Raw genomic sequence first — 14,703 nt, forward strand, 5'->3', positions numbered from 1 at the left:
TTTCTATGAGCCAGAAAACTATTTGGCAAAATCTGGCCTAAATCATGGCTAAATCTTGCAATCAAACAGCCACTAGGTTCAAACATCCATTCATTAACAGAAATGTATTATCTAATCACAGAATCGACATCTCAAATATTTATTAGGTCAAATGTGAACCAATTATACCAGACATTGATATGCAAAATCTGTAAAATCTCCCCAACGGTCAAACGACAACATAAAAAAGGAACCTGGAAGAAGATCCCTTATACAAAACCAAGTACCGCATAGGAGGCAGATGAAAAAAACTGATCGAAACAAACAGTTCATACTTTTACCTTGGATTGTGAAGAGGGCCGACTTTGTTCGCATATAATGGAACGTGATCCCCTTCCTTATATCTGTGATCCGATCCATCAGCTCCGGCTCTCAAAGCACAAGCTCCAAGCAGGATAAGCAGAAGCACGCCGTCCACTCTCCCCATCGTCAACTCGTTAGAGCTTTGCTTTTCCTATTCCTGATCTTCCTCCTCAGAGAATCCCGCAACGCAAAGAACCTTCGCTGCGAAAGTTTCCCACAGAATCGACTAATAGGTGGGCAAATCCTTCGAATAGTGGAAAATGCGGGCCTCGAGAGAGATTGGGCATCGAGATCTGAGAACTAGGGTTTGGATCCGCAGCTCCGCTCTCTTGGCCAGACTTGGACATAGAAGGTTACAAAGGGTTCTTCATAAAGCTAACCATATGTAAATTTCCCTTTTATTTTTTAAGGATTGTTTGTGCAATACAATGCGTACTTTGATTCCTTTTAGTGAATTTTTCGGTCTAACTATACACGAATATTCATAACATTAACAGATAGCAAAAGAGAGAGTGAAAAAATATCAGAAAATTTTTTAATGTGAAAAATCTGAAAATAGAAAAATCAAGGGTCTCCTCTATGTTAAAAGATTCAATTAAATTTGAGTTAATTATAAAAGTTGACACTTCCCTTAACTTAGAGGCGGTGCAATTACAATAGTTTGAGAGTTTGGCAAAAGTCCGACGGCATTTAGACGGAAGCTCGGTGGCAGTTGGCGGCCGGACAGAGGTCTGACGTCTGCCAGGTGGAAGTTCAATGACGGTCAACAGTTGGGTGATGGTCTGGTAAAAGTCCGACGGAGTTCAGCGGACGGGCAGAGGTCCAGCGGTGGTCGATGGGTTGGTGGTGGTCCAACGGTGGTTGGCAATTCGACGATGGTCAAGCAGTAGTCCAGTGAAGATCGACGATCGTATAGTGGTCTAGCAGCGGTCGGGCCCTTGCGGGGGTCCGATGGTGATCCGCGGAAGTTCGACGGAGAATGGTGGAGTTCCAATGGTGGTCTGTGGAAGTTTGGTGGAGATCAGAGGACGTCCGATAAATGGTCGGGCAATTGGGCGGTGGTTCAATCTACCGACAAGAGTTCGTTTGCGATGGACTTGGGTGGAGCTTTAGATCCCTGAAACCTCAGAGTTCTCTCTAATATATAGTCAAAGGTCCCCTTGATGTAAAAAGTGTATGTCTATTTATTATTTATATATTTTTGTAAGTGGCACACCTCGTAAATATAAAGAAAATTCAGGGCAGGTTCAGAGTGCTCCATCGAACAACCATTACTAATTCCCTCAATCATAGAGAATTTTTCAGGCATTTGCGTGCCTTAATGATGTCAGAATTAAGAAATCTTGGTCTCGTTAGATTCGTCTTGTCGAGCCACTCAATTCGACTATAAGCATGTCATATTTAGAAATCATTTGATCATCCAATTAATGCTTTGAACCTTTCAAATATGCTTCAGCTCTTTGATTTGGACCCATTTGTCTCAGATTGAACTGATTTCAGAGTCGTTGGATTTATCTCCTTGAGATGTTCAATTTTGACTATATGTTTGTTGAAATCATAATTTAAATGGTCCCATATTTATTTTTGGAACTTTCCAACTTAGATATATGCCTCAAGATTCGTACCCGATCAAGTCAATTTTCGATGATATATCAACTTTGTTAATATATACGAAAAAGATGAAGAATAGAAGAGATGCATTCATTGGGAGAGATCATACATTTCCAATGTACATTTTTCATGGTTTCAAATCATTTCTAATTAGGTGAAGTTGCTCACTCCACCAATGGTGGAGAAGAGGATGAAGAATATGATAGGAGGAAATAGTGGGAGAGATTTTTTTCCCAACATATTCTAGTATTACTAGAAGTAATTGTTGATTATAATAATTTATTTGAGAAGGTGAAATCATTGGAGATAGTTGTCCCTAAGAACAAAAGAGGTTGAAGGAAAAATTCTATTTTAGAAGGAGAAAAATGGGAGATGAAGGGAAAAAAAAAAACTAATGGCTATTTGGGTCTTTCAAATCTTATTTAGTTATTTTGTTAACATAACATAATGACCTAAGTGAAGTGCAACTCATATTTTGACCAAAGCATAAGGTTAGATGTGAATCAATCTTCGCACAATCATAATATGTTGTTTTGTTATTTTGTGCAGGAAAAATATATAAAAAGACACAAAATTATAAGTATCATCCAACACTGCGGCGTCGGACCAAACAACGCCACAACGCCATTAAAGGCATTGCCGGAGCGTCACAAAATTGACATTGCGGCGCTAACTTCTCTGTTGAACAGTCCCGCGGCGACAAAAAAGTAAGCTTCACAACCCCCAGCTTACTTTCTTCAAGCATTGCAACATCACAATATATCACGCCTCGACGCCCAAATTGTCATTCTGACATCACAGCTTTCAAAAGATACCAGCAGTTGTAACTGCCCAAGGACATGACTTGTCAGTGAAACGACACGACCTACACTAAGTAATCGATCCACGTCAAACAAGCATCGTGGCAAAGCCAAAACAATACCGCAACAGTGTTAGTTCATTTTTTGGCGCAACTGACTGTTGACTAAAACAATTAAGGCATAAGCAACAACAACGAAATCCACCAAGGAGTGGATGAGGGCAGATATATAGTATAAATATGAAAATGATCAGAGCCAACGTAAATTAGATACATAAGAAGAAGTCTTGTTAGCACAATGATAAGACGGGCGGCACAACAATATTGCTGGCAAACTATTTCTTACTGTTTAAAAAAAAAAAATCTAAAGAAGTTGCGACACCTGATTGGAAGGATTATATATGTTGTAGATAGCTTAATCTGGAGCATATAGTTGACAAATGAGTGAAGCTATCAACTTTCCTTAAAGTTGGAAGGATAATGATTTAAACCAAGTTTGCATATGCGAGTTAAGTTACAAAGATTAGAATCAGTTTCTTAAGGAAATTCTGAGTAATATAACTTTAATTTTTCAGCGAGAATAATTTTCACTAGAGACCATAAATGAAATTTGTAAAATAGATAAAGGATTTATAATGCCTTTCATACGAGCACGAGCCCACTTCGAATCGTAAAATCAATTCCCCTCCACAGGTAAATTCAAGACCTCGCGTCGCTGACTTTAGGTCCGGCCGATATTGTTTTAAAATACAAGACCTCGTACATCGATTTTAACTCCAGTCGGGAAGAATTTAAATTAAAGACCTCGTGTCGTCGACCTTAGGTCCGAACAAGATGATTTTAAATTCAAGGCCTCGTGTCATCGACCTTTGGTCCGACCGGGAAGTAAATATCGGCAAACGTCGTCCCGATTTCTCCCTCGGTGGGGAGGGGATGCCGGGAGGCTGCCGAAATTTCTCCACGAGTTTATTAAAATTTTTGAAATTTGGAGAGTAATTGAATTGAGTTTAAATTGATCAATTGACCAATTAAAATTCTAGAAATTTTAATTGAATTAAAAAAAATCAAAATTCAAATTAAATTGTTAATTTGAAATCAAGCTGAAATAATTAATTAAAACCGATTAATTAAAATAATTACAAATGTTAATTGATTAACAGAAAATTAATTAAGCTCAATTGATTAATTGAAAGTTAGTTAATCAAGTTTAATTGGTTAATCAAAATTAATTAATTAGAAATAATTAATTAAAATGAATAATAACAATATCTCACAAATAACACATGATCTTACATGTGCGAATGAACAAGATATATAGACACGCAGTTATCGCATTTGTAGACAAGGTTGGTGCAAGAAGTATCGCAATTTTTGTTTATTATACAAAATTAATGTCACTTTGACATATCCGAGAAGCCAAGAGTACAAATCTTTGAAACTATCATATGGAAATCATGTTGCTTGTAAAGCTGAATGCTTTGAATGAATATAAAATTCTCGTTTAATAGCTTGTCAATATATTAGACTACCATTTCTCTACAGAGCATAAAATGGAACGTTTTAATTAAAAAGCTCAAACTATTAACAAAATCCTCACTATAGCTTTTAAGTAAATAGACCAACTTATACTTAGATGTTTGAGGAGAAACAATAATATTGTTGACCTCAATAGTGTCAAACAACAACTATCCAACTCTTCAAATTCACAAACAACACCCCTCTCCAAATTCAAAAATATAACCCCTAACCCCCAATTAAAGCACTGGCCGCTTCTAATAGAAGTCATAAGTCCGACTTCTGAGGAAAATGTTTAAGTGATAATACAATACTAGACCCCTCAGTCGGGCATCCTAGCCTATAGGGTTAGGTTGTAAAACCCACAAGTGGACTACTTCTAAGTGAAGTCATAAGTCTCATGTGTTATGGAAACTTTTTAAAATGAAGTATATTGACTCTAAAAATCCTACAAATAACTAGACAACTTTATAAGGTAAGTCTTAAGATTTAATTCAAATTCAATTTAAACCTATGGACATCTTAGTCTAAAGGATTAAGTTGTAAGACCAACTTTCAGGTAATTTCCTAAGGAAAATAATAAGACATACCTCAAATTCAAACAAAATCCCCGAGCAGCCTTGTAGTAGATTTAGGTTTTAAGACCCATCTTTGGGCAACTCATAAATAGAACAGTAACCCCATCCTAAATCAACTACCTGAGTTACTTTCTATGAAAGCCATAAACCTCAACCTCAATCTAAATCCATGGGCTACTTCCTAAAGAAGTTATAAGTCCAGTTCTAATCCAAACTCTTGGGTTATTTCTAAAGAAAGTCATAAATCTCAAACTAAATAAATCTCTAGATATTCTAATAGATATAAACCCCAAAACACATAATCAAATTAAAAACTAAAACTCAAATCTCACCAATTCAGTCTACTCGAGATCCCCGAGATAAGGCAACCCATGGCTGCTAATTAGATTCCCTTGACACTACGGTCGACACTACCCTCAGGAGAAATTTGGTTAATTTCAATCTGACTTAAGGGAAATTGAATCTTATAGCTGTAAAGCGGGATTCATGCATTCATGTCATTTTTCTTTAGCCAACAACGACACTGACCTTTTAAGCGCTACAGGTCAGTTGCCTACTTTATGTTTTCCTATAAATAATCGATGTGTTATGTTTGTAAGGGAGTTCTATCACTTGTTTAATTTCAATGACGAAAATAGCAATAGACCAGACTCCCTAACCGTTTGTGGTAGAGGGCTCGCCACCTAGCCAAGACACGCATGCAAAAGCGCACCTAGAAGTAAACTCTCCACTATATTTCTGCCACGTGGTGGTTCATCACGCGACCCTGGAACGTTTCCAGCCGCAAATTCTCGCGCTCATTCCCCACTCCTGTTCTTCCCCCTCAAAAAATAAATTTTTTTTGCGTATTTAATTTCAGTCGATGAGCTGAAACCCACAAGAAAATATAGTGGCTAGCATTCTTCCTGGAAAGTTCGAGAGGGAGAGAGAGAGAGAGAGGCAATTCTTGAAGGAAGATGGGGAGCGGAGGATCCTGATACGGTTGGATTGAGGTCATGATTAGGATTTTCGTATGCGATATCCGCTTGTTGATTCGGCGTTGCTTCGATCCAGGGGAAGATCGTCATGGCGATTGGCAGGAGTTGATTATGTGAGTATGATTCGGTACTAGCTCTTCTTTGTTTTGTTTTTCGAGGGTTAATATAGGGATTTTGGGGCTTTTTGGGCAGTGATTGTTCGCTGTCATGAGGTACTTTCTTCGGCAGCTGGTCGGAGGTATGGAGGGGAGATTCCTGCTTGTGGAGGATTTGAAGGCGGAGTGATTTGGTATTACTAGCTAGGTATTTCGTTGATTTCATCAGTGTTGGTGATGGAGATGAACTCGTTCGGAGAAGATCTGGCCGTGAAGGTGAGAGGGGTGTGGTTGATAGATACATGTTCTGTTTCAATTGTTTTATGATTTTTCTTCGAGGGTTCACAAGTTGGATTTTATTTTAGACGAGGAAGCCTTATACGATCACGAAGCAACGGGAGAAGTGGACCGAGGAAGAGCACAACCGGTTCCTGGAAGCTTTGAAGCTGTATGGTCGGGCTTGGCAAAGCATAGAAGGTGAGATTGTGTACGTAATTGTTCAATCCTTTAGTATCCCATTCAGCAATTGTATGAGAGTTGTTTTTGTTCTTCCTAAGCCAGAGCCTTGTTGATAAGTTGATCTCGTTTGCGATTTATTCACTGCAGAGCATATTGGTACTAAAACAGCTATCCAAATCAGAAGCCATGCTCAAAAATTCTTCACGAAGGTGCAGAATTTTTTTCCGCATCAGACTTTACCATTATGGTGAATTGGTGATTACTATCACTAGATTTGCTAGCTTACATGCAGATATGAATTAAGAGGAAAATATATTATGGAATTTCGCTAAATATCTGATGCGAGTCTTTATTATTGATCATAAAATCCTGCATTATGACACTTAATAAGTCTCTTCCAGTGAACCACCTCCTAGCATGTATCTTTCTAAAAAAAATATTTTATTTTTTTGGAGCTCATGAACAACTAATAACTTTTCTTAGGCATGCATAATGGAACTAATTTTTTCTTAATTTTTTAAGGTTTTAAATGTCATTAAATTCTCAGCACACAAACCTAAGCATTACTAATAGTCAATACTGTTCATGACATATCTATGTTACAGTTCCACATTTATCATCATTATTAGTCTTGTCAAAACATTATTAGTTTTGTCACTAATAAGTCATTTTGCCTATATGTTAGGATCATAAGTCCCAAATTTTGTTTTTGTCAAACTCTCAAGCAGAAATTCAATTTATGAGGTAGATTATTTGCTACCAAATAGTGAGGTTGACAAGACTCATGATGCAATAATCTACATGTAGAACTCAAAGCAAGCGTGTCTTTGCCTCAATTTATGGGGGGTGGGGGTCCTGCCCCCTTTAAGTAGCCCCAAGGAAGATTTTTTAATAGAGGGGGCTTATGAGGGAAATTTTAAATAGGGACTGTTGTCTAGGGATTTGCTTTGGGGGATTGTATGCTTTAAGTAGGTTGTTTACCCAGGGTTTTAGTTTGTCTTCTTTGCTATTTTTTTTTTTAAGTTTTCCAAGGTTAAGAGGGATCTAGCCGATGGCTAGGGATTTGGGAGAGTTGGATCCTCCTCTCCAATTAAAGATACAATTGTATCTTGCATTTCTCTTCATAATCCTTTTAATAAAAATTATTTTTAGGTGTTCTTCTTCCCATTCTTCTTGTGTCATTCATTGGTTTTTGCTAAAATTGCATCCACTTCATATCAAATTGGTATTAGAACATAGATTCGGATACTTATAGCAGAAAAAAGGTAGAAGTGTTGAAAGAGGAGATCGAACAATTGAAATATGAAATTTTAGATTTTCAAACTCAAATTTTAGCCTCCCATGAGAAAATTGATGGGAAATTTGTCATCATGGAGGAGATGATAAAAAAGTTGCTCGAGAGCCATGGAACCTCTAGCTCTTCCAGACAAAGTGTGGGAGGAAGTCGCCATGAATTTTATAGAAGGGTTGTTGAGATATGAGGGGTTTACAGTGATTTGGTAGTGGTGGATAGATTGAGCAATTATGCTCATTTTATTCTCCTACAACATTCGTACAAGGCAGTGACAATGGCAGCGACATTCATGAGAGAGGTGGTCAGATTGCATGGGATATCGAAGTCTATAGTGTTATACTGGGATAAGGTGTTCCTTGGTCATTTTTTGGGGGAGTTGTTCAGGCTACAGGGGACAATATTGAAGAGGAGCATCACTTACGACCCACATACGGGTGGGCATATGGGGATGGTAAATAGGAGCCTTGAGACGTACCTGCAATATTTTGCTTAAGAGACACCTCAGCTTTGGCCAAGTGGCTGGCATGGGTAGAGTACTGCTACAACATTTCACATCATTCAGCTTTACATATGACTCATTTCAAAGTGTTGTACGGAAGGGAACCACTTCATTTGGTGCTATTTGGGCAGAGTAGCACACCAGTCTCGTCGCTAGAGTAGTACTTGGAGGAGATGGATAGGGTGTTGGTTGAATTTAAAAGGTATTTATTGAGGGCTCAGCGGTTCATGAAGAGGCAGATAGATGGGTGCATGAAGGACATCCAATTTGGGATAGAGGATAAGGTATATTTAAAGATTCATCCCTACAAACAAGGTATGGTAGCTAATATGAGGAATGAGAAGCTGACCCCGAGATATTTTGGTCCTTATGAGATATTGGAGAGGATTGGAGTAGCGGCTTATTGATTGTGGTTACCCCTACTACTACTATATATTCGATGGTGTGTCACAATTGCGGAGAGCTATTGAGGGTCATGCATCTAGTTCAGAGTTACTCGGGGCACTGACAGAGGATTTGGAGGTAGTGTTGGTACCACTGGAGCTGAAAGGGGTGCGACAGGGAGAGCGAGAGATCAAGGAAGTGATAATAAAATGGAAGAACCTACTTGACTATAACGTTATGTGGGAGCCATACGAGAGGGTGAAGCAGCAGTTTTTGTCTTTCCATCTTGAGGACAATGGGTCTTTGGGGTGGGTATTGATAGACCTCTCACTCCTAGACCGGTCGTAGAAGGGCCGGTCCAGGAGCGGCCAGAGTCTACGCTAGGCGAAACAGGGGGTGGCTAGTAGGGAAATTTCAAATAGGGAGGGCTGTTTAGGGATTTTCTTTTGGGGATTGTATGCTTTAAGTAGGTTGTTTATCTAGGGTATTAGTTTATGTCTTGTTTGCTGTTTTTTTTTTTTTTAAGTTTGCCTAGGTTGAGAGAGCTCTAGCAAGCAAGTAGGGATTGGGAGAGTCGAAGTCGGATCTTCCTCTCCATTTGAAGATCCAAATGTATCTTGCTTTTCTCTTCATGGTTCTTTCAATAAAAATTATTTTGGGACAGTCTTCTTCCAAATCTTCTTGCGTCGTTCACTAGTTTTTGCAAAAATTGCATCCATTTCATGTAAGTTTATTACCAAAATTAAATTCTCGTGTTGCAAAAATAAATTACTCAAATCTCCCCAATGATGATCATGCTGATAGTGCACCTCAAGTTGAGGGGATATCATTATCAAATACCTAACATATTTTGGGTTAAAAGGCAAAATTTCTCAAAAAATTACAAAATATTAATTGAGAAAAAAAATAAAAAGCTGTAAACATAATATATTGTTTAAAGCTCAAAACTATCTACATTTCCATCTTCTATAACAATTTGTTTAGGATGATTAATTTAAGTATTACCAAATCTCACAAAGAGCCAATGGCATATCAAGTTTAGCCAAATATTCAATCTCAAAATTCTCATGCCAGTAAAAACGTAGTATGTGTTCTTTGACTGTGTAGTTCACCATCAATGACACTATTATATTACAGTTACCCTTGGCGTTGGACTTCCTTATGCTTGAAGAATTTAAGCTCAGATTTCTTTTGTTTATTGATATCGAATTTGATCTACTTGCATATGACTACTTCAAGAATTCTTAGCTCACAAACTTTAGGGTTGAGTTATTATGCTGTTTTAACAAGCTCTAGAAGCAGAATTAACACCTAAAACTCTCAAGCTCAACAAATCCAAAGATTGAGCTTCAACATCAAGTTCTAGATTAACAAGCCTAACAGCTAGACTAGCGAGAATTTTTAACTTACAAGTTTAAGAACCAAGTCATCTCCTCATTTCAGCATGCCCTAAGGTTAAACTAGCATCCTAGGTCATAAGCCCAAGGCTCGAGCTTCTTAGTCAATTCAACTTAGGGGTGTAAGTGAACAGAGCCGGCTCGAGCTCGACTCATTAATGAGCTCACGAGTCAAGCTTATTGAGCCACGAATTCGAGCTCATATATTAAATGAGCTCGAGCTTAGTCTGGCTCGGCTCGAAAGCTTGTTGAGCTGCTCGATTAATTTAAAATGTATTTAAAATTAATTTAAATTAATATTATATAATATATTTCAATATTTTTAAACTCGTTGAGCCGCTCGATTAACTTAAAATATATTTAAATTTAATTTAAATTAACATTATATAATATATTTTAATATTTGTAAATTAATTATATATTACAATTAAAAAAATTAGAAAAAATTGAAAATTTTAATTTAAAACTAAAAAATCGAGTTCAACAATCAAGTCAAGCTCAAGTTTTCCATATGAACTTGAGCAATTGAGCCTATAAATTTTTTATGGTGTCGAGCTCGAGCTTAGTAAACGAGATTGAGCTTGAGCTTGGTTAGAACTAAATAAGCTTAGTTCGATTAGGCAGATACTCGTCTCGACTCGACTTGTTTACACCCCTAATTCAATTACCTTTAGTACTTGAGTTGAAATATGCATTGTTTTAAAAAATCTAAAAGTTGATTTTGAGCTCTTACAAATCTTGAGTTCAAATCAAATTTTCTAATATTTAACTCATGCACTCTTGTTTAAAGTTCACCATATTTGTCAGAGGGCAATTTATATACTGTAAAAAAAAAAGACCTGCACTCATGTGATTGCATGACTACATAATTTCCCCCACATGTCGTACACACGATCTCTTCAGCATCCCTATCATCACACAACCAAAAACATATGCATCTCCCCTTTATTACAAATTTCCGTATCTCCCTCTATCGTGGATTCTCAAATAGTTTTTGCTTCAATGACCTGTTTATGAATCACATGAGTGCAGGTAGGAAGGGCAATTTATCTATTGTAGGAAGGGCAATTTATCTATTGTTCTCCCTCACTGTTATCTCCTACCCCTTTTCTGCTTATGAAACCCAACGCTTACATATCTCTATATCATGCTCTTCCTTAAGACTTCAACTTTATTGCTTGGATCCCACCTGCATTCGGCTATGCTGATTCCCACTCTCACTGACATGCTCTCTCCCATTTCCAATGCAAGTCTTCAAATCCAGAACTCTATGTAAATCCTACATGTGAATGCCTCACACTACTATAACACCATATTCATTGTCTTTATCCCTTTGACTTCCATGTCATAGTAGCCCTAACCATTGCACGTTCTTGAGAGCCTCCCAAATTTCTCCTCTTGCAGTCACAGGTACACAAGAACCTCCCAACACGCTTCCTATTCAGAAGCACACAACATAAAGCATCATTAATGCCCCGAACTCCTGCTTATGTCTGTTACAATTTGCTTTCCTTATTGTGCCTATCTCCCATGATTACCTTCCACTTGTTATGTCTTCCATTCAGTGGCAGAGCCAGAAATTGTATGTGGGGGGGAGGCCTAAATTTTTTTTAATTTTAACCTTTTTTACATCCGGTCTTAGGACCGGCATAGACAGTTTTATTTTTTTTTCAAATTATTATTTAAGAAGGTAGAATATTAAATATAAAATAATAAGCAACTTATAATTTATAATGTCTACTCTTAATATTATGAAAGAGTTACTATATAAAATATCTTTCTCAATATAAACAAGTAACTTAGCATTCAACAATTGATCTCAAATTTTATTTCACAGTCGATTTTTTATTTGCCAATCATGAGATTATATATGCTGTCCTGAAATCAAATATCATCTCTTCTGTGTGGCATTCGTTGTCTCTTCTTCGTTGTCTCTTCTGCTTCTAAGGTCATTTATGAGACTCTTTACTCGCTTCCACCATAAAACAATCAGATTGAAGTTTGTAGAAACCCACACTTTGAAATAAAAACAAAAGAAAACAAAGGAAGAAAGGCGTTTGTGTCTGCTATGTAATGGAAGAAGCTGTAGTGAGAGAGAGTTTTTTATTGTAAGAGTATATTATTCACATACATCAAGCTATTTTATATATAATGTTTGAAAACTGCATAGTTTTATCCTTCTTTTGTATGTGCAGTTTAGCAATTGATATGAGAGAAGGATTTTTAGCTTTGATCCCATCTTCTTTACAGCAAAATATCCTTTTTTTTTCACGTGCCCCCTTGCCTCCCCCTCCCTCCGCCAATGCTTCCATTGCACAATCACATTGCCCACTCCAACACCTAACTCCTTTGGTGCTAAACTTCCTTATGCTTCAAGAATTTGAGCTCTTTTTTTTTTTTTTTTTTTTATTTTTTTTTTTTTTTTTTGTTAATTGACATCGAGTTTGATCTCCTTGCAATTGATTACTTCAAGAATTCTTAGGTCACATACCTTAGGGTTGAGCTATCGTGTTGATTTAACAAGTTCTAGAAGCTGAATCAACACATAAAAATCTCAAGGTCAACAAATCCAAAGATTGAGCTTTAACATCAAGTTCTAGTTTGTCAAGCCTAACAGTTAGACCAGAGAGAATTTTCAAGTCAGAAGCCTAAGGATCAAGCAATTTTGTTGACTCGATAAGCTTCAGTAGTTGCATCAACACAAAAATTTTAATCTCAACAATTTTAAGAACCGGGTCATCTCCTCCTTATTTCAACAAGCCTAAGGTTAAACTAGCATCCTAGGTCATAAGCCCAAAGGTCAAGCTCCATGGTCAATTCAACTAGATTTAATACTTGGGTTGAAATATGCATTGGTTTAAAAAACATAAAAGTTGAACTCGAGCTCTTGCTAATCTTGAGTCCAATTCAAATCTTCTATTGTTTGATGCATACACTCTTTTTTAAAGTTCACCACATTTGTCAGAGGTCAATTTGCATACTGAAAAGAAAAAAAATACCTGCACACATGTGATTGCATGACTATGTCATTTCCCCAACATGTCGCACACACGATCTCTTCCACATCCCTAAAATCAACACAATCAAAACCACATGCATTTTTCCCTTTATTACAAATTCTCATATCTCCCTCTATCGTTGATTCCCAATTATTCTTGCTTCAGTGACTTGATTCACTTCTATACTTACCTATTGCTTTCCCTCACTGTTATCTCCTACCCTTTGCTGCTCGTCAAACCCAGCCCATACATACCTCTATACCATGCTCTTCCTTTTGACTTCAACTTTATTGCTTGGATCCCACCTGCATTTGGCTATGTTGATTCCCGCTCTCACTGAGATGCTCTCTCCTATTTCCAATGCAACTCTTCAAATCCCACTCTATGCAAATCCTACATGTTTAATGCCTCACACTACTATAATGCCACATTCATCATCTTTGGCCCTTTGACTTCCATGTGTCGTTGTAGCCCTAGTCAATGCGTGTGTTAGGCCAGCTGAACCGGTCCAACCTGGACCGGTTCTTTGCTACAGGAGGCGGGGGCGGAAACAAGGGGAAGAGAGAGAGAGAGAGGAGGCCGATTGGAGAGATGGGGCCCACAACTTAATTAAACGTTACTTTGGGAGGAAAAAATTGAATTAGAGTTTAGGGATTTTGTATTTGTCCTCTTTGTTTTAATTAATTCTCTTGGGAGGATTAGGGTTTCATCTTGAATTGGAGAAGAAATTTGATCTTTTGGGTTTGTTCTTTTGGGTTCTAGGCTTTGCTAGAGATTTAGAGAGTTGTTTCTTCCTCTTGAATTAAAAAAACTTGTATCTTATATTATTTTTCTTGTTCGTGGATTGAATAGAAGTTTCCTTGTGTTTTCTATCCAATTTTCTGAAATTTCTGCATCGTATTGCTAATTTTTCTCTGAAATCAGCAGATTTCTTGTTGTTTTCATCTATTATTATTAGGTTTGCTTGCGAACTCAAGTATTTCCCCTTAGGGTTACTTGCGAACTCAAGTATTTCCTATCAAATTGGTATTAGAGCGTTGTCTTGGGGCCATCGGCGGTTGAAATTCTAAAATTTCATATCGGTGAAATTTCATCCAAAAGAAGATATTCTCGTGATTCTTGGGAAGAAATATGGTCGGGAAGAAGGTTGAAGTTTTGGAATGAGAAATTGGGCAACTTAAATTTGATTTGTAGGGAAAATTTTCTGATTTTCAAAATCAGATTTCATCCAATAATGAAAGAATGGAAGGGAAGTTCGCCGTGATGGAAGAGATGTTGAAGAAATTGTTAGAAGTGAAGACCAATACGACGACATCGGAAGCAATGGAAATCATTGACAGCCATGAAAGAAGTGGAATCCCTAACCTTTTTATTGGAAGGGAAAATCCAGAAGTGGAGATCTTGGAGTGTGAAGACGAAATGCCTCCTCTAGAACCACTTTATAGGGAGGAGATTGTAAAGTGCTGATTTTGCTCCAGGATCGTCCAGGACGATCTGGGATCGTCCTGGGACGATCAGTTGAAGTTTTGTTCCAGAATGTGTCCAAATTGCTCCAGGTGATTTTCCTGTAGGTATCGGCCGGGCCGATAGGGACATCGTCCAGGCCGATCGGTTCAGTGCATCATTTCGTCCTGAGCATCGCCCTGGGAACCGTCCAGGCCGATGGATTTTGTTCAGATCATCCCAGGATGATATTGCGATCGCCAGGGCCGATCTTGTGTATTGTAAGAGCTGAAGGTCAGGTCGTTTTGAGA

General features: G+C 37.6%; 2 protein-coding genes across 4 annotated transcripts in view; one reads left to right on the forward strand and one right to left on the reverse strand.

Moving 5' to 3' along the window:
- LOC110097567 (transmembrane 9 superfamily member 3) overlaps positions 1 to 721 on the reverse strand; it is an 11,154-nt gene extending 10,433 nt beyond the window's left edge. The window contains exon 1 of the mRNA XM_020824014.2: positions 321 to 721. Within this exon, the coding sequence (XP_020679673.1) occupies positions 321 to 466 (146 nt within the window). The 5' untranslated portion in view covers positions 467 to 721. The remainder of the gene's footprint in view (positions 1 to 320) is intronic.
- Positions 722 to 5,711: 4,990 nt separating this feature from the next.
- LOC110097602 (protein CCA1) overlaps positions 5,712 to 14,703 on the forward strand; it is a 21,937-nt gene continuing 12,945 nt past the window's right edge. Inside the window, exons 1-4 of one of the 3 annotated variants that reach the window (XM_020824091.2) lie at positions 5,712 to 5,935; positions 6,015 to 6,193; positions 6,283 to 6,394; positions 6,524 to 6,585. In XM_020824091.2, the coding sequence (XP_020679750.1) occupies positions 6,155 to 6,193; positions 6,283 to 6,394; positions 6,524 to 6,585 (213 nt within the window). In that variant the 5' untranslated portion in view covers positions 5,712 to 5,935; positions 6,015 to 6,154. Of the gene's footprint in view, positions 5,936 to 6,014; positions 6,194 to 6,282; positions 6,405 to 6,523; positions 6,632 to 14,703 lie in introns of those variants that run through there. The other 2 variants (XM_028694047.1, XM_028694046.1) reach the window with 2 other exon arrangements.

The sequence above is a fragment of the Dendrobium catenatum genome, unplaced genomic scaffold (genome assembly GCF_001605985.2).
Source record: "Dendrobium catenatum unplaced genomic scaffold, ASM160598v2 fragScaff_scaffold_390, whole genome shotgun sequence".
Classification (NCBI taxonomy): Eukaryota; Viridiplantae; Streptophyta; class Magnoliopsida; order Asparagales; family Orchidaceae; genus Dendrobium; species Dendrobium catenatum.